General features: G+C 40.6%; 1 protein-coding gene across 3 annotated transcripts in view; it reads right to left on the bottom strand.

Moving 5' to 3' along the window:
* Positions 1 to 12,319: 12,319 nt before the first annotated feature.
* Baldspot (elongation of very long chain fatty acids protein baldspot) overlaps positions 12,320 to 20,568 on the bottom strand; it is a 197,900-nt gene continuing 189,651 nt past the window's right edge. For all 3 annotated transcript variants that reach the window (XM_069325964.1, XM_045765721.2, XM_045765722.2), the window contains exon 2: positions 12,320 to 19,471. In XM_069325964.1, the coding sequence (XP_069182065.1) occupies positions 18,916 to 19,471 (556 nt within the window). In that variant the 3' untranslated portion in view covers positions 12,320 to 18,915. The remainder of the gene's footprint in view (positions 19,472 to 20,568) is intronic.

Below are 20,568 nucleotides of genomic sequence, written 5' to 3'. Positions count from 1 at the left end.
GGGGTAGGATCAGTACAAACTGCATCATCCCCTGTGGGTTGTAACAGTAGGACATGGTTACACACCTATAAATGGACTAGATAAGAGAATTAAGATTAGGTCACTGATATAGCTAAAACATCAAATTCAAACTCACCCACTTTTGTAGATTTCCTTTTGCAGAGTAAAGGAGCCTCAGTCCATGCATCATAATCACTTTCACCTGAAAAATATTTCAACAAATTACAGATTTAAAGCCAATCTTGCTTTACTTTTCAAATTAGCATTCAGTACTTTACAAATTCAGATGGAAAAAATTTCTTTAAGGAATTTACCTTTCCTACATATTCTAGTAGCAGTAGTAGTAAAGATCTTATTTAGCAATATAAATATATATGGCATCAATTTGCCAAGTTTCAGTAAATCATTTGAGAAACTATCCACAACTGCACTTCAATGGCAATTTACATTTATCTTTAGCCAATGCTATATTGTTTAAGTTATTACTATTTTTTTACTTTTATGCAAATCTATTCAGATTAACCTTTACTACAACTCGCCTGATTCTGTTTAATTGCTTAATTAACTCTTCCAACTGACAGGGACTTCTGGACTTTCCAAACCACATTCTGGAAAACTATATAAATTTAAAACCAAGCTAAAGTAAACATTGAATATTTTTTTTACTTTCAAGGGAAAAATACCATCACTTAGAACAAAACTTTTCCTGCCATTAACTTTGACTCATGATTAACCTTAACAGTTATACATTTATAAATTAAAGCTTATTTAACATACATTTAATGTTAACTAAACAAGATTTATATTTAATTAAAATTATTAATAAAACACCCTCAACTATGCTGTTTAAGATCTAATGCCCCACATTACAATTTTCACAATTTCAACATACCATTGTGTTCAATACATTCCTGAAAGGACTAAACTTGCAGATATGGTACCCACTAGCCTAAGCCTAGACTTCCATACCCTAATATTTAATAGGTTTTTAGCAATTAATTTCTACCCTCTAATTCCAATGATTCTGAATAGCAAGTGCCAATAGGCACTGCCACTGGCTTATGGCAAAAGATTCTGTAGCAATAGAACTATAAGCCACACTTTCTCTCCCCCCCCCCCCTTCCTCCCAACTGTTCAGTGTCAAAAGGGAGGGGGGGGGGGGTGTCCATTTACTGTACCACTTACATTTTAGTGTGGGCTTCATCCATTATTCTGATGTTAGCTGGAACATTTGTGCCAGCTGCTGGTTTGAAAGGGAGGCATACCATGTGCCAATTCAGGAAGCTTTCCACGTTCCTCACTGCATGTCAGCTCAGGACCTCACTACCATGTTGGGAGGCAGTTGAAGACTAACCAATCAACATCCCAGGCTGGAGAGCAGTGCCAGCTCGGGGACAATTTACCACCTGCAAAAAATTTAATACTCTTAACAATCTACACCATCTATCTCTTCTTTACCTAGCCCCCAAACCTTACATTTGTAAGCATTAAACTGCATCTGGTAGTCTTAACCATTTCAAAACTATATAGGGCATCTGTATTTTTTATTTGCCAATTCTGCAACTATTGCAGTCTAAACCATAATCTTGCGAATAACCGAGGTCCAAGGAGAGCTTTTAGGCACTACTTACAACACTTCTCCCAACTTAACCCCATTTATACCAATTTCCTTTGGTATAGCCATGACCTAATCAACTTCAGTCAGCATTCCCAATGATCCGAGCCCCTATCAATTTTGTGCCACTATCAAATTCTCTGCTGAAGTCAAGGTACACAAAATCACAAACCTTATCACTATTTCCTCAACTATGCAACCTAATCCATGAACATTTAGTAATAAAACTATGCGATTCATGTATCTAGTCATGTTTCTCAAAAAAAGAGTAGAGAAATGGCACTTGCAATGTTAGATTCTAGTAACTTTCCTCACAATAGACTAAGCTAATTGGTCACTAACTTAAGCGTTAAAGTTAACTCAAACTTTTCCTTTAAAGCTTGTTATATTAGCAACTATCCACGACCGGCCTTTACCCGACATAATTAAATAGGGTAAAAACGGTATATTAAATGCAGTAAAACTACGGTAAATTCAATATGATAAACTTGCATTCTTTAAGCATGGGCTGCATAGTAAGTGAACTAAACTAAATGTTAAGCACCCTGGCAAACCACTTCGTTCTATTCAATTTCTTTATTTAATCACTTTGTCCGGCTAGAATTTTTAGATTAGATTAAAGGAACACCCTCCCTGGTAACGGCTAAACTAGTTAACCAAATACAAATATTTAGGTAAAATACTTTCATAAAACCCGTCTACTTCCCCCACCAGTAGACTTGGTCAGCTAAAGGCATAATGTAATGTTCCACTTTAGTAAATAAAGACTTAAAAAAACACTACCCCATCTGTGTAGTTACCGGTTACCTGACATTCTACGCTTAAAATAACCCATCTATTCCCCATAATTGTTCGATATAACTTACCTCTCACCCGCTGGTCGAGTACACAGCAGTATATATCCTCCTCCATCACACACCGCGTGGACACTATTTCACTGTGGCCGCAAATTGCCTCAAATCACCTACGTTGTCCATAAACATATATAGAAGAGCAACTGACCGTAACACCCGTATAGCGATCACCATCACATAACGTGGGAACATTAGTAGTACTGCTGTCAAAACATAGATGGCGCCAGGACAAACGGTAATTCCTATGGACTCGCCTAGTTATGCGTAGGGAATGAGCTTCAGCTGTTTGGTCCCGCCCCTCAGCTGTATTCACCTAGTTGTACTCACCTAATTTGTGCTTGCAGGGGTTGAGCTTTGGTTCTTTGGTCCCGACTCTCAACCGTCAATCAACAGGTGTACAGGTTCCTGAGCCTATTGGGCTCTATCACATCTACATTTGAAATTGTGTATGGAGTCAGCCTCCACCACATCACTGCTTAATATATCACATTTGTTAACTACTCTGACACTGAAAAAATTCTTTCTAATATCTCTGTGGCTCATTTGGGTACTAAGTTCCCCTTGTTCGTGTTCCACCCGTGTTAAAGAGCTGTCTTTGTAACTATCAAAATGCATATATCTTTGCTTTCACTTCAGTTATATTTATGACAAGGGAAAGGGATTTAAAATTTGCCTATATTTCTGCTTCTCTGATGACATTAAAAACTTTCGTTTATTACAGTATCTACATAAAATTAACATTTATCTTCATTAGGTTGTAGTTCTCATCAATAGGGAGAGCGTCGGTAAAAAAAAAAAAAAAAAATTTCTGATCAGGGGGAAAAAGACACAGGCCGAACGGGCTTAAATTTTTTAAATTAAATTCTGCAGAACATGTAAATAATATAAGTAGGAATTAACAAATGTAACATGTCCATGTCTGAGGACTAATTAACTAAAATGTACCCCCGTAGTAGTAAGCATAGCCTAGACATGGCAAACACGTTCTGCAGAAACCTAATGGCAGATGAAATATAATTAGAACTAGGTATAACAGTCAGGACACAAAGGGGAAATAAAGTGTATAGACACAACACTTCACGGAGCCCTACCAAGACATAATGGGAAATCCTAGAATTAACAGGCGGGCAGAAAATACCTAGTGACTGGGGAAAACTGATATGACAAATGGGAGAAGTTTTTCCCAGGGCGTGAGGCCGGCCGCCAAGGAATAAGAAGTGTTTCCTGACTCTTACTAGCACCTAGACTGGGCAAAGGATTAGCTGCGGACAGCGGGACACTTGGGGACCGGTGCTGCACCCCCACCGCAGGCCAGCTGGCCAGACCCCCCCCCCCCCTTCCGAAGGGCGAGGCCCGCTGGTCGCAAGGAGGCCTCAGAGTGGCAGGGCAACAACGTCTCGGACGTAGTCAGCTGGGGGTTCCAGCTGGTTGCTGGACCCGCCATTATCTCCGATGGCGAGCCCGTCAAGAGAGCCGAGTGACCCTGTCAATTCTAAAGGTAAGAGGGGCGTGGTCGGCTGAAGGCGAGCCTAGCTCTGCGAGGGCGGCGCGAATTAATCGCCCTGAAGAAGTGTTGCCTGATCCTTGGGGCACGGGCCGGGTAGAACTTGCCGGGGGGCGCTCGCTGGGCTAGGGTATGCGTGCGTCCTGCGCTGTGCTTGTAGGATCCGAAGGGTGTTGATTCCTGACCATGTAAGCGATACCTGGTCCAGTCGGAGCGTGCGTCGATTTTTTGTCGCGTAGATCACCTACCCCTGGCTGAAAGATATAAGGCAGTAAGGGTGGGCAGAAGCGGCATGCAGTGTTATCGTGACAGGCAAGAGCACAGACGAGAGGTAAACCCTAGCTGAATCAATACGGAGACGAAAAACGGGGGAGGGGGCCCAGCAGCAGGAATTAAGAGATTCCATAATTAACAATCCTGGATGAATAAGAGTTTTCCGAATAACTATACTGTAGCAATGAAGGGGGCTAACAATTCTAAGAATCTTCCAGCAAACGGAAGGGGAAAGTACCTTTGTTATGAGCAAAGGTGGGAGAAAGCCAGTAGGAGAACAGCAAGGAAGCACAAAGCAACTATAAACAGGGATAATACGAAACACTATAAATCTTGATAATATAAACAATACATATACCAAGAACGGGTATATACAACAAAGCAATATATACATAAACAATAAAATGGAATAAGAACCAATTCTTAAAGCCAAATCTATAACATGCTTGTGTCCTAAGCGGATGTAGAATGTGAGCGGGGAACATTACCCTTGGTCTCCATCCCATCTCTGCCTCCAGACGGGTGATAGGGCTGAATAGAAGCCAAGGAGTCTGCCTTAAGTGGCCGCTGAGTGTAGTCTTGTGTTGTCAATGAGCGTCTGCGAGCCGCAGCTAGTACGCCGTGAACTTCGGCTGCATCTTTTAGAACAGGAGCAAAGTGAAATCGACGGCAGGGAACTGGCATCCAGTAACTGTAATAAGGATAATATTAAGAATACAATGTCGTAAATAATCGTACAATGTAAGAATACAAGAGCGACTTTATCTATGCCTTTTTGATAACATATACAATTATAAGCTTTATTAGTGAATCTCTATTAATTAAACAATATATCAGAGAGTGTGTAAGGTTCGGTGTTCCATGTGCGAAGCTTATCAGCTTCCCTTTTTTGGCCTCTCCTCTTTCTGAAGGAGGTTGTCACTTAGTTCTTGTTGTCTGCGGCCAATATCAGACTTCTTGTGTTCTCAGGGTTCTTATCCTCTGAGGCAATCTGGTAGGACCAGGGATTCGCCTGCTGTTGCTTGAGCTAAGCCATCATTTGAGCCTGATTCTGGGTCTTCTGCTGCTCAGTGTATTTTGCAGTTCACCCCTATGACGAGCTGGTGGGGGAGGGGCCTTGTCTGGTTTAACAACTTGTGGTCCAAAGATTTGTAGACTTTTTAGATAGTTTCATGTGGCCTGCGGTGGAGATGGTAAGTCTTTCTCGCCTTCTGGGAGTCTGGGATTTTTGGGTAGGCATCTCGGCTACATTGGGTGATTATGGGGTTGGTACCTTCTAGTTTAGAAGCACATCTCATTGGGTGTCTCGTCTCTTTCCAGTTCCAAAACGGGACTCAATGGAGCTGCGTTTTATCCTCTATTTTTTGGGGTCATCTCCTTCCCCAATTTCTGTATGACCACTTTGGCCTATGTTCACCTCATGTTGGAGGCAGACTCCTGGATGATTTTCCTGGACGTCTGGGACTTGTACTGGCATGTTCACATTCATCTGGGGTTCAGGGATTAGCTAGTTTTGTGTGGTATCAGGCTTACTGCTTCTGGGTTCTTCCCTTTGGATTGAATCTGGCTCCTTGTATTTTCACCAGGTTGGCTTGGGTCGTGGTGACTTGCCTGCGCTAGTTTGGAGGTTCATGTTCTGACCTACCTCTGTTGCTGACTGATGTGGGTCCCCAATTAGTCCACATGTCTGCTAGCCAGGGGTTTGGTTTTTTCTCAGCTTGTTGGATTCAGGTTCCTGATGAATTGTAGAAGTCCTAGTTAGTGCCATCCCAGGTTCAGATTTAGCTGGGATTCATGTGGGACTGTCAGCGTCACTCTCCATTCCTCTAGTAGCTTTGCTTCATCTGCAGTGCCACAGCCTGATGGTGTTGGTGTCCCCAGCTGACTCGGCAGTTGTTCGAGCAATTGTGTTGAAGCCTGAACTGTGCTTGTGTTTTTTTCCTCGGAGCAGTGTGTTTTTTTTTTTTGGGGGGGGGGGGATTCTTGTCTCTGATTCCTCTATTTTTTTGCTGCTGACGCGACGGTTAGATTCAGACTCCGCTTGCTCTTTGCTGCATCACCAGCTTCCTCTTCGGACTTTATGGGGTTCTGTTCATCGGTGCCTTCCTCGGCCCTCACTTGACTCCTTCACAGACACTTCAACTCTGTGTTGAGGGTTCTTGACCAGCACTCGCCAAGCTGGTCAGGGTCACTGGGCAATGCTTTTTGTTGAATGTGCAATACAGTGCAATATGCCCTAAGGAGGATTCAGATTCCTCCAGGCCCTGTGTTCTGGCTTCATTCAAACTGCCTGGGTGGGTTCACTTTGCTGTTGCTCTTTGTAGCTGGACACTGCATGTAGCTTGTCTGCTAGCTCCTCAAGCTTTGGTTCTCCATGTAATTCACATTCAGGGAGTGTCCAACGCTCACTGATGGTGTGTCCCAGAGTGGATCATTGGCATTGACTCCTTCCGGTGGCTTTGAAACATTCAGATGCCCCAGCATTCATCTCTTTGCGTCAGATTGGAATCGGTGCCTTACTCTGTATGCTGTGCCATTCCCTAATTGTGAGGCCCTTGCTGTGGATGCCTTTCAGCCAGACTGGTCACAGTTGGGGGGGGGGGGCTTTTGTCTCTTTTCCGTAAGTAAGTAATTATCAAAAGAAGGCACCAAACCGGGAAGGCTATGTAGCACCATCAAATGTGCAGGATACTCTGAGGACGCTAAATATCACTAAGGATGCCAATACGAGAACAAACGCATAAGGTGACCGATATCAAAAGTGTCAGAGTCGCCAAGAATTCTATCGAGGGACAAGCGACCACGGGGGACGGCCGGAAAACAAGACACGCTCGTCCCGGAAGTCAGGACGTTCAACAAGGATATGCACTACCATAAGAGGGATAATGCAATTTGGACAATAAGGAGCAGGGCGACGCTCCATCAAGTGACCATGAGTTAAGCGAGTATGGCCAATCCGCAACTTCGCCAGAGCTGTTTCCCATCACCAGTTACGGTGGCAGGAGGACGGCCAAGAGGACACACAACTCTTAAGAGTACGCAGTTTGTTACCAGTAACAGAAGACCAACAAGCCTGCCAACGGGTAAGGATGTAGGAATGGATAACCGGGTAAAAGTCGGAATAAGGAATACCTTTACGAGAGATGGGACAAGAGTGGACAGCTTCCCTGGCGGCAGCATCCGCACGCTCATTTAAAGAGGCACCAATATGGCTGGGAACCCAGCAAAACTCAACAGACTTAAATTTACTGTGAATAAGAAACAGCCAATGCTGGATCTCGACAACCACTGGATGTACCGGATTAAAGGACCCGAGAGCCATGAGGGCACTATGAGAGTCAACAACTACAAAGGAAGATTGATAACGAGAAAGCAGGAGACAAAGAGCATAGAGAATAGCATAAAGTGCCGCTGTGAAGATGCTAGTCTCCACAGATAAGTGACACACACACACGTGCAACCAGGAAAAACAACAGAGTAGCCTACAGCGTCCGCAAAATTAGCCCATCAGTGAAGATGGTAACGGAGCAAGAGTGAGAAGAAAAGCGCTCAAGGAAAAGGCGTTTTAGAACCGTAGGAGGGGTAAAAGCTTTAGTGATGCGGGTCAAGGATGTACAAAACTGCGGAAGGGGTACGCTCCACGGGGGCAAAGAAGGAACAACACGAGGAGAAATATTAGAAATACGAACTGAAAGAGAATCCTGTAGGCGAGATAACCGGATAGAAAGAGGGAAGTGGTGAAGAGGAACAGGAACCGCAGGAGGGGCAAAAGTTAAAGCACGACAGAGACGAGAGGATGTATGTTGCAAGGAACGTGCACGATAGCGAAGACAGTAGCGATCACGGCGGTCCTGGAGAGATAGGAAGCCAGTGTCAATATACAAGCTGAGGATGGGAGTCAAACGAAAGGCAGCAGGACTGAGGCGCAACCCAGTATGGTGCAAAGCATCAAGACGGCGAAGAGTAGAAGGAGAAGCAGACGATTAAGCAGGGCAACCATAATCGAGCTTAGACAGGACGAGAGAGGAATGTGAAGCGAGGAGTGCGCGCCTATCCGCTCCCAAAGAAGTATGGGACGATACCCGAAGGAGGGTAAGTGCCTTAGAGCATTCAACACGGAGATGAGAGATATGGGGCGACCAAGACAAACGAGTGTCAAAAATCAACCCCAAAAGCTTAATGGAATCCCTGTACACAATGGAGTGACCATAAAGCGTCAAAGAACGACACGCTTCCGAGTAAAAGTCATAGCACAAATCTTAGACGTAGAGATCCTGAAACCATGATCGGTGGCCCAAGACGACACGGCATCAATGGCAAGTTGAAGCCGGCGTTGAAGGAGAGGCGAATCATCACCCTGACAGCAAAGGGTAACATCGTCGACATAGAGAGCGGAGAAGACCATCGAGGGCAACCAGAAAAAGAGTAGTGCTCAGAACACTACCCTAGGGCACACCTTCGTATTGCTGAAAAGAGGCAGAGAGAGCGGTATCAAGCCTCACCCGAAAGGGACAATGAGAGAGGAAGCTTCAGAGAAAGAGAGGGAGATGACCACGAAGGCCAAAAGAATGAAGTTGAGATAGAATATGATATCGTCAAGTGGTGTCGTAACCCTTTTCCAGGTTAAAAAGGACACCAACAACGGAGGTCTTCGCAGCAAAAGCAGTACGAATATAGACCTCCAAGTTCACCAGGACATCTGTTGTGCTGCGGCACTTGCGAAAACCAAATTGAGAAGGGGAGAGGAGGTGATGGTGTTCCAGGAACCACATCAGACGAACGTTAACCATACGTTCAAAGAGTTTGCAGACACAACTTGTGAGGGCAATAGGGCGAAAGTCCTTAGGGGATGTTCCCAGAGACCCCGGTTTGCGAACAGGGAGGACAACGGCATCGAGCCAGTCCTCAGGGACTGACGACGACTCCCAGATCCGATTATACAGACTCGGTAAATACTGAGACGTGCACGGAGGGAGGTGGCGAAACATCTCATAATGAATGCCATTAGAGCCCGCCGCCATAGAACCGCAGAGGGTCAGGGCTGACCGAAGTTCAGAGAGAGAGAGAAGGGATTGTTATAGGGAAGTCGAAGATGAGTGCAGAAATCTAAAGGATGAGATTCAAGCTCCCTGAGAGCTTCTTGCTGCCCGTGAGGCAGCAAGGACAGGTTTACGAAGAAGGAAAGATTGGGAAAGATGAAAACCAGAGCCCAGTGGGAACCCAGTTCGGTAGCGACCTGTAACGGGTCCGCCACAAGAGTGCCACGGAGGTGAAGGACCGGTGAGACATCGGGAACGAACTTACCTGCTATCTTGCGGATACGCTTCCAGATCTGAGGCAGAGGAGTTTCGGACGTAATGGTGGAGACATATGACGCCCAACATTCACGTTTAGCCGTACGGATGGCCCTACGGGCCACTACACTCGCCTTTCGAAATAAAAGAAAAGAATCGGCCGTATGCCGGCGGCGGTGTCTCTTCCAAGCTGCATGCTTACAGCGGACAGTCGGCATTCCACCAGGGAACGCACTTCCGTGGTCCCTGAGAGGAAGAGCAAGGAATAGAGCGGAGGGCAGCGTCAAAGACAGTGTCATGAGAGGAGGAGAGAGCGAGGGAGAGGCAGAACGGAGAGGTCAGAGAGAGCAGCAAACTGCCACCTAGGGAAGGAGAGGGGAGGGTGAAAAGAGAAAAAGGTAACAAGGATGGGGAAATGGTCACTGCCATGGAGGTCAAGACCTGCCACGTCTTGATTTCCACGTGAAATCTAAGTAAAGAGAAGACGAGCAAAGAGAAAGATCAAGACAGGAAAGGGCGAGAGTTCGAGAGTCCAAATGCGTGGGCTCACCAGAATTCAGAAGAGACAGGGAAGAAGAGAGGATGAACGGCTCAAGAAGGCAACCCCGGGTGTTCATCAGAATATCACCCCAAAGGGAATGACAATTGAAATCACCTAGCAGGAACACAGGCTCCGGCAAGGAGTCCAGTAGGTGTTTCAGATCTGGAAGAGAAAGCGGGACACTCTGGGGGAGATAAATGGAACAAACGGTATACCATTTCCTCACAAAGATACGAGCAGCAGAACAATGGAGAGGCGAAGGAAAAAGTAAGGGAACAAAGGGAACATCAGAGTGAATCGAGAGCAGAAGAGTTAGGAGCCCCAGCAACAGCTGGGGCTCCTAACAAGGAATCAACAAAGTGCCTTTGGAGGGAGAAATCGTCAGGAGGCGTAGAATTAAGAGGGAGGAGATCAAAGTATTTGGCTCATGAAGCGGGACTAAACAAGGCTTGGTACGCATCAGTGCGGGAAGGAATCGAGCGAGGACGGCGTTGAGAATCCCCAGAGAGAGAGAGGGGTTAAAAGGCGCAGTAGTCACAACTAGAGACTGAGCCATGCCAAGGAACGAGGGGGTCACCATTGGGGGGGCTTGGGGCTCGACCCAACCACAGAGGGAGGGAGGGGAGCCAAGGGGAGTAGTCAGGAGAGTCAAAGGAGTAGCAAGGTCGGACCCAATGCAGCGGGGGCTACAGAGCCCGGTCTTCCAACATAATCTGACTTGGGGGCTTGGTCGCCCACCCCACGAGCCTGATTAGGTAAAAGAGGAACAGATTGAAACAGAGACGAGAAGTAAGACATTCATTCACGAATGTGCCCCCACACCCATCACAGAGCCACAATTAGAGGCAGGACACCCAACAAGACACGTTGCCGATTTTGCCAAGGGCCCCCCGCAGGAGGGCGTCGTGAGTATACGAAACGAAACAGTAGGAAAAGGAACAGTCGTTCAGCACAATTGGAGGACAGCAGCAGGAGCACAAGGTTACAAAAGGACAGAGGACTGTCTTAAGGAGCATCATACTCTGGCAGCTGCCCACCAAGCCCCCTCGCAGCAATGAGCTGGACAGGGAGGGGGGACCTTTTCCACAAGTCCAACTGTTGGCCAGGTTGAAGTCCTAACGAGAAGAGGTTTCCATCTGGCTCCTTGGTGGCTGGCCGAGCCTTTATTTCATTTGGGGGGGGGGGGGGGGGGTTGGCGCTGCCTCTTGCAGAAAATCATCCATGACGTACCTCACTGGTTCAAACGTCTCCTCGGCTTATTGTGCTTGGTATTTGTGACCCGTCTTATTTCTCCATGCGAGTAACCCTTTAATGAAGCAAGGGTTTTAGTTCTTTTGGTTGTAACTTGTTTTAAGTTTAACATGTAACAGTATTATAGAGATTTTATAGTCTTGTGAATTTTGTATACACATAGGTTGATATTCTCCAAAGTACAGAGTTCAGTCTCCCCATTTTTATTACCAGCAGTAACAGCAAAGTTGCTTATGGTAGTCATTATGCAGTCTAATCTTCATTGTTTCTAGTGGAAGTTTGCCAATACTGGTTATATGTCAGTTGAACTACAGGCATTTGAACAAATCCAGTTATTTACAGTATTTGATTTTTCCAGAGGTTTGTGAAGAGGTTAAGTTAGAGCTATGATGAAAGGTAGAGGCTGGCATTTTGGTTATTCTGATTGATTTAGTTATCCTGGGTAGTAGCCAAAAATTCATAGTGGAGGAAACTAATGAGTTATCAGGCTGGCAAAGTTTTTTTTTAAATTAAGATTATAGTTGAATTTGGTTATATCTGTTTGGAATTATATAGACCGCTACCACTGTTAAGTTCAAGTCTGAACCCTTGAATTTGAACTGGAAAAATATATACTTCACAAATGTCTTTTTTTTTTCATAGTTTAAGTATGATAGCTCCCAGTGGTAGTAAATTGCTGCACCACTATCTCTCGAGTTGGGCTACAATAGTTGGGTAGTCTTCCTGCAACCATGTCTTGGTTAACAAATAAAAATCTGTGGTTTAGTGCTTGCAGTAAGGCAGTAACAGCATTGTTAATAGCCGTTACATTAATTAACTTAACTGCAATACAATATTTAATTTGTTAAATTGATAAAACAACTATTACCATAAAATAAATTCTGCCATTTCTGGTTAAAATCATTTCCTTTAAGTGTACACAGGTTGCAAACAGCAAAGTGTACCTTTAAACTGTAGAAAACATTTTAAGGGATAAAGCAAAACAGCTTAAACATTCCTCCATTTAATTAACAGTTGGGCACCATGAGGCAGCAAGTAAGCAGTAACCCCTTAGTGTTTAACAATGGGTGTATGGGGTAATGGCCACAGTGAACTAATACCTTGGAAGGAAACCACAATGTTAAAAGCGTATTCATTTGATGTCGAGAAGGTTTTCAAGTGTGATTTGAGTTAACTTATTAAAATGTGTGCATTATATGTAAAAATACCTAGTTACAATATGGATGGAATCATTATTCAACATGCCATGTTGAAGATAAATACAAATGATCTAGTGATATTTTTTTAATGCAAATACATCTTATAATTTTTTTTTAACAAAAATTAAAAGAGCTATTCAGGAAGTCATTTATACAATTAAAGCAGCTAATCTTCCAAGTAATGGTTCATGTCACCAAAACTCTTAACACGTTAGCAAGATAATCTTCATTCAAATAAATCAAACTAGTCAAATGAAAACATTGTTGTTAGCCATCTGATCAGCTGGTACAGGGGCACATACTCTACAAGAAAACTACTGTACTTTTAATGTAATCCAGGATGCAAATAATAAAAATCCAATTAACACTACTGCTGCTGCTTAATTATGCCTCGAAACTGACAACAGCTCAGGAGAGCAAAACAACTTTTACAATGTTTCTACCAGCAGCAATGCATCAGCAATCTACATGGATTACATTGAGTGACTATCCTCCACACAAGTTCACAATATCTGAGGATAAAACTTGAGCTTTGAACTGCTACATCTGGGGATGGTTTGTGTGCTTGGAACCACAAATTAAGCAAAGCAGGGGCCATAACACTGGTGCTTTACTTTAGAAACCATTTTGCAAAGGTAATTACAAAGTTACTATTTTAAAACCCTCGGAAGCAATTACTTTGCAAAGAAACATTTAATGAGACCTACTGGCACACAGATGTAGTGTTAACCTTGGATAACCCACATACATTAACATCATGCCAGTGCACCCACAAAATTGATCGACATTAGAAAATCCAGATTTTGCATATATAAAGCATTTGTACACCTAAAGAACATGAACTATAATTTTAAGGTTGAAAAAAATATAAAATAAATAGAAAATCCAGACTTCAAGTGTTTCGAAGATTACTAAATTGTTTATTAGTAACCAAGTATCGTTAAGTCCGACTGCTTTGCTGCAACATTTACATAGCTGTATTCGTAACAAAAGACATCTGACATTCCATAAAAGTATTACATCACAAGACAACCACAAAACAAAACATGTCGACCTTTAATGTTAAAACTGACAACTTTGTGAATTCTTTCTTTTCTGGTTTTCTCAACAGGATATCCTCAATATCAAGAAAACTAAATACAAGTTGTGCTACAAATAAGCTTGGTAAACTCTTCTACCACATGATTCTAATTATGGCTATATGTTATTCCATAAAAAGATGAGGTATTGTACATGTTCATTTGAACATCTCAGCCTTTACCAAATACTGTACGGAACTAGGAGAATGTGGGCCATGATTCTTTGTTTGTTTTTTTCCGGCTAACTGAAGAGAGCATAAATAAGAATCATTCCCTACTTCTCACTCCAATATGGTTAAGGAGGCACTCATCCAGAAAGTAGAAAAGTAATTCAGGCAAAGAAATAATTATTTAAAGGCAGCCAACCTTAAAAAGAAAAACTCTGTAGCATTACAGAAAATTTGTACCACAATGTACCTTCGACGTCATTGGAAAATTATTGGATTCTGTTTTCGGCACTAAAGAACATATACTGTTAATGCTTTAAATATCTACATTATATAATACAATAATTATCTTCATACACAAGTACAGTACTTTTAAAAAAAAGTATCAACATTTGATATCAATTGAATGTTAAATAAAAACATATGTAAGTCTTGTAATGTTGCATTAGGGTAAAATTACAGATTAAAACTTCATAGGCAAGTTAATCTAATGTAAAAATAGAAATACTGTAACACGTTTATGGAAAGAACAATGGTATGTATAGCAAGACATTTATATAGAAATGACACTATGTACCTGTACTTATGGAAATTCAATACTCAAGATATTAACCAAAATAAGCAAGCAAGTGGCTGGAGATGAAGCCTTGTGGCAAGTGCAGCCACTTAAGTAATAGTACAGCATATGACTATTGCCCATTTCCAAGGAAATTTTTGCCAGGATATCCATCTATATTATGGCTTATGGTATATTACTTCATTTTAATGTTTAGCCAACATTCCTATAACACCTGGTTTCTAGACACAATCACCCCTCAGTGTGTGCAACTTGGCATCAGGTATCGTAATGATCAGCATCTCGTTGCTTGGTAACCACCGACTTAAAAGTCCGCACATTAATATCAGAACTTTGTGGCCAGCAACTCCCTAGAAATGAGTCGCTGAACGTGAATGTCTAGTGGATATGTATTTTTTTTTTTATATGGAAACCCCATTACCGTATATAGTTCTGATGCACCCTGCTACTGTGTCCCCTATGATATTAAGTTTTTACACTGCAGTTCAGGAAATTAGCTTCCAAACATTTGGATAAATTGTATTTATCCGATACTAGATTACTAGTCTGACACTTACAGGGCCAAATATCCAGGAGCCAGGTCTTATTTATCAAGTGTTAATTAAATTAATATTATGGAAATTAAAGAATAATAATATACTCTAGAATGTACATTGTTACAATAACAAAACTCCCTCATAAATGGCCAATAGGTTTCCCCGTTTGAAAAACAGGATTTAGTTGTCCTGAGACTTTCTATTATGACAAATCTCTGGTGGCTGGTATTTGTAGTTAAAATTCAAGGGTATTGACACTAGAATCAAAGCTGTATGTGCATTTGATAAGTGATTCGTACCAAAAATTCTGTAATAAACTTCCAGAGAATGCCAATACTGTACTATAATTGTATGGACCCAACTTTACCCTACCTTTTAATTCAAATTTGCAAATTAATTTATATGAACTTGCTTTTCTTCCTGTTTTTTCCCCCCCCCCGTCTCTGAACATCAAGAGCTGGTAGACTTTATGGTTTTCATCTTTGTAAATAGCCACTACCTGAAGAGATCCTATATAGAGTAACAATGAAAATGCACCAGAGAAATAAAAACACCACTGCAGTGGAAGAAATTTGCCCACATGTGATGCATAGTAGAAAAAAAAAGTTTCTACTATGTATCACAGCTTACAATTAATGTATTGGACGTTTAATTGTTAAATTTTATAATTTTAATATCTTGTATTTTAGCAATTAAAAATAAAACTCAGAATACTAAGGACCTTTGACATTTTATTCCACATTTGTTAAGCTCATTACAATTTTGGCATAAAAAATTAAGCCATCTGCAGTCTGATTAAAAGTTATTTGCTGAACATTTTAAGATCCATTTCATTACTACCCAAATTTGACAAACCGTAAAAACAATCTTCTGTAATGCCACAATGCAATTACAGGCTGCCCACAATGGACTGTTGGACCTATTTTTAAATACAGTTAAAATAATAAATGAAGATACTCAAAAGTGAACAGGTTTAACATTTTAAGAATATGGTCTGTGAGGCAAAGTTATGCTATGGAATTGTGTCATATGCTATGGTAAACCTTACTTAATGATGAATTAAAATTCTCCTCCCAAACTTTTAGTGGTTACCTTATTAATTACTATACCAATAATTAGAACTAAACCAATAGACAAATAGGGGGACCTGTGACAAGCCGCCGGCTTCCTGTCCTCATTGAGGCCACTAGTATTAGTGGCCCTCGGGTAAAAGAACAATACATAGTAGTAATAGTTTCATACCTTTAATGGGTCCTGGGAGTTTTTCTACTTCCCAAACCCAACAAACTGCCAATAGTTCTGGCAGTCACCGCTACCTTAAAATATTCCAACTTTTTACAGCTTTGCATATGTTCTAGTGTATGTGGAGAATATTTAGGAAAAGAATAAGATCAAGGTTCTGGAAGCAACTGAATGATTTTGTGGAGAATTTGCATGACAGTACAAAAGTTATTGTGAGAGAATATGAATGCTAGAATGAAAGCAAAGACGTTTGTGAATATGACATGTGCCAGATCTACATAGCAAGAGATGTTTTGGTGGTTGTATGTCTTCAAAGGGTTTTGTTTGTTAAATATTTTATTCGAGCATAAAATTCATACAAATGTGTACATAGACAAAGGGAAGGATATGCAATAGAACAAAAAAGGTAGAAAAAAGATGTGAAAGTACTGTGGAAGATAAAAGGTGCAGTAAAGGAATGTTTGCGAGGCTTCTTATCATTACGCAGTGCTGAGAAACATTAGACTAAGTGGAAGGTGGGTGTTCTAATCAGGATGAAACATTTGAATAATTTAACACAAAGGATCTATCTTCTTGAGGTTATCTCGAGATGATTTAGGGGCTTAGCGTCCCCGCGGCCCGGTCCTCAACCAGGCTTTCTTTTTGTTACACGTCCCCAGGAAGCAGCCCATAGTAGCTGTAACTCCCAGGTACCTATTTACTGCTAGGTGAACAGGGGCAATCAGGGTGAAAGAAATTCTGCCTCCGCCTTCCCAATGGAGGCGGATATGGCTAAAACAAGGGTGATATAAAATCAAATGGTAGAGGCAGATAACCAGTAACATGGAGTGAAAAGATTGTGTGGTGATAATAGCCTCCTGGAAATACATCTGCTTGGTCACCCATTAATGGAGAGCTCCTGAGAGAGAGAGAGCAGGGCATTGAAGCTATAGATATTGTTCCATACCATGAATATGGGCCACTGCATACAAATTTATAATTATTTTAAACCTGTTCACTTGAGAATACAGTACATGAATAACAATTCATTTTATTCAGCATACTGTACTACAGTTTTGATGAGAGCATCAAGAGGAAAGCAACATGATATTGTAGACATCCTGTAGAATCAGTAAAATATAGTTTCACAGCTTAATGGGTAGTAAATATATACAAAAGAATAGATCAAATTAAAGTTCTGCACAGATATTTACTAGCAAATATCCAGATGCATCTTTTTTTTAAAGTTAGCAATACTATTTATTATTTTTAAAATTTTCTATTTATCTCTTAAATTAAGACATGACTGGTGAAACAAAATAATGAAATTACAGTACAGTATACAGTACAATTTAAATAATGAAACGATACAATATTAAATCCAATAATTGCAGGTTTCCAGTTTAAAACTAATACATTATTATCACATGTGCAGTGTGGTTCATGGTAACCTTACACTAAAGGAATATAAAACTATATAACAATTGTTCCAAAATAACTAATACTACACAATATTGAACAATGTTTTAATTAAAAGATCGATGATAATTTGTGCATTTACACAAGAAATAAGGAAAAGATGAGATTTGATAGGTTTAGATTAGCAGATAATTACCCAATGAAATATTAGATATTGATGACATTACACAACAAGAATCAAGTATGTTGTTCACATAAGGGGAATGCAATTCAAGAGATCAAAGGTTAGAGGAGGGATATTAAGTTGGAATGTCTCCAGACAAGTATTCTGAAGGATATGTTACATACATACATTCTGTGATGCAAAACTGATCATGCTCTTGTTCAGACCCACACAGTACCGTGTGGACATTGATTATATTAAAATATTCACCCGTGCATCTGTTTTAACTTCAATCACTAACCTAGTAAAAGGGGTCAAAAGGGAACCCTTTCAGATAACGAACAATGTACTAATGTTTTATGCTTAAAGTATGCTACGTTCTGCATTATGCAAAATGTACATATCTTCAGATACAGTACTATGAACTCAAACATGTATTCTGTAAACATTATGGACAAAGTATCAAATACATTCTGCTTTAGTACTGTGCTTTGAGTTCAATCACAGATGTTACCTGTTTCATTTTATCAATAATTAGGGTTTGTTTGCAGTTGAAAATAATTCCTGCCACTTACTACTACAGTACTGTAATTATGAAATAACTGCCAAAAAATCTCTTATGGCACATATACTATCAGCAATCCAAGACCTAATTTGTGTGTTCAAATTCAGACACCATTTTTGAATTAGTTTGACAAGTAATTATCTCTAAGCAATATAACTGCCCTTAGTTGATAGCAAACAGTTTGAAGATCAGTTCGGGTGAGGAGCCGCTCCCATATATTCCATCAAGCAGCCACTGTTCTCAACACTTTAATAGAAACTATTATAGCTGATCACTTAAATCACCTTTTTCTATTTATTTTGTACAGAAAATTTACACTAAAGCTGGAGGAAGTAAAGTTTACAGAAAAAAATACAACTTCCGATTTCCAGAACGTGAAGAAGAGCCAGAGTCTGCTTTACCTCTGGTCGTTTTAAAGATTCAATGTTCCAACATTTGACAAGTTATGACCTGTTCTTAGCTACAATTCCAAAGACTTGCTGATCATGCCTAGATCACACAAATATCAGAATGGTAGCAAAACTGCAAGAACTAGCAACAACCATGCCATTCTTGGAACTTTGCTTTCACTATATAAAGGTTATCTTGTAAAATCAATGTTTGAGGCAGGCATGTAGCTATTTAAATTTTTTTATCCAATAATATATTTATTAATTTTTATTCCAATTTTCCCTTGCTACTCTTTCCTTCATAAACCAAAGATTCTTGGCCCTTCTTGGCTAGCCGAGCCCCCACTTGTTTCGGGTTCACAACATAGGCCCGACGGAAGAAGTGGGCAAAGAGGACAAAATAGGAAGTGTACATGAGGAGCGAGACTTTAATGTTGTCATACGAAACGTGACATTCATTACCGGCTTGCTTTACTTGGTAAGCCCAGATGTTAACAGCAGCACCCATTATCATCTGAGCTAGCTGTGCAGTGGTAATGCTCATTGCGACCCAACGTGGCACACGGAACCTCAGGGCCTTAAGAGCGTAGTAGCTATACATAACACTATGCACAAGGTAATTCATACAGACGAACCAGCGGGCAGTAGCGATGTAGTCAGAATATGAGTACCAAGCATACAGAAGGACGGTCACATGGTGATACCAATGAAGGAAGATCAGGGGCTGTTTCCTCAAGACAATGAACACGGTGTCGCCCAATTCAGGAACCTTGCTCAGCGTAAACATCCAGTTCCAGAATCCACCAACTCGATTATCCAAGAAGCTGAAAGAAGAACATATCATTTAATAATGTAAACTAAAAACAAACATCCATGATTAACTGCAGAAATATTAAATGGCTAAATCCAAGTCATAATAAAAGTTTAACTAACAATGTCAAAAATATAATGAAGTTAAACATCTAACCATTGCAGTACAGTACTTGACAAATAATTTTTTTTTATTACAGTACTGTATTATTATATTATATATTATATTATTATATATTATATTATATATTACAGTATATTATATATATATATATATTATATATATATATATTATATATATATATATATATATATATATATATATATATATATATATATATATATATATATATATATATATATATATATATATATCTATATATATATCTATCTCACTAAGAACATATATATATTTAAAATTTTAAATAACTTTTTGAACATTTTGAATACAAAAATTTAATTACAAGCCTTCTGAATTATAATTTCACCCAAGTTCTTAATATCAACATTAATAGCCATGGACCTCTTATGTTCATACAGTCTTCCAGAGGCACCATTGGGGAACCTCTACTCTTCATGGCATCCCTATGGCACCTCTACTCTTCATGGATGTATTTTGCATTTTCAACCATATTGTTCACTATACCATTCGTTCGTTCACAAATGAATCTTTGACTAAACCTAAGGGCTATTCAAGTCTCTAGTCTATCATCTGGACTACTGTATCTAATCATGGAGAACTCTCCTTCAAAAGGACATACCCGCTCAGGAGAACGTTCGACACGACAAAAAATCATCCTAGATCTAAGTCAACTCAAATCAGGAATGGTTGAGGCCACAGGATTAACTGTCAACGAGACGTATAGTGCTGATTTTGTAGATGTTTAAAATACTAAACAAATTGGAGGATATTGATCCAGAACACTTCTTTATAAAAGGTCAAATGTAATGCATACAAAGAGCAATAGCTTTAAGCTCAACAAGCCATAATTTAAGACAAAAATTGATGCTCTTTCACCCATTGGGTTATGAACCCATGGAACCGCCTACCCATGGAAGGAACAAGAGAAAGATGTATCTTTAACATACTATTGGTTTCCTGTCCCCCGTC

Source organism: Procambarus clarkii, chromosome 17 (assembly GCF_040958095.1).
Source record: "Procambarus clarkii isolate CNS0578487 chromosome 17, FALCON_Pclarkii_2.0, whole genome shotgun sequence".
Taxonomy (NCBI): Eukaryota; Metazoa; Arthropoda; class Malacostraca; order Decapoda; family Cambaridae; genus Procambarus; species Procambarus clarkii.
Note: the sequence above shows the minus strand (reverse complement) of the source record. Positions and strands in the feature narration are given on the sequence as shown.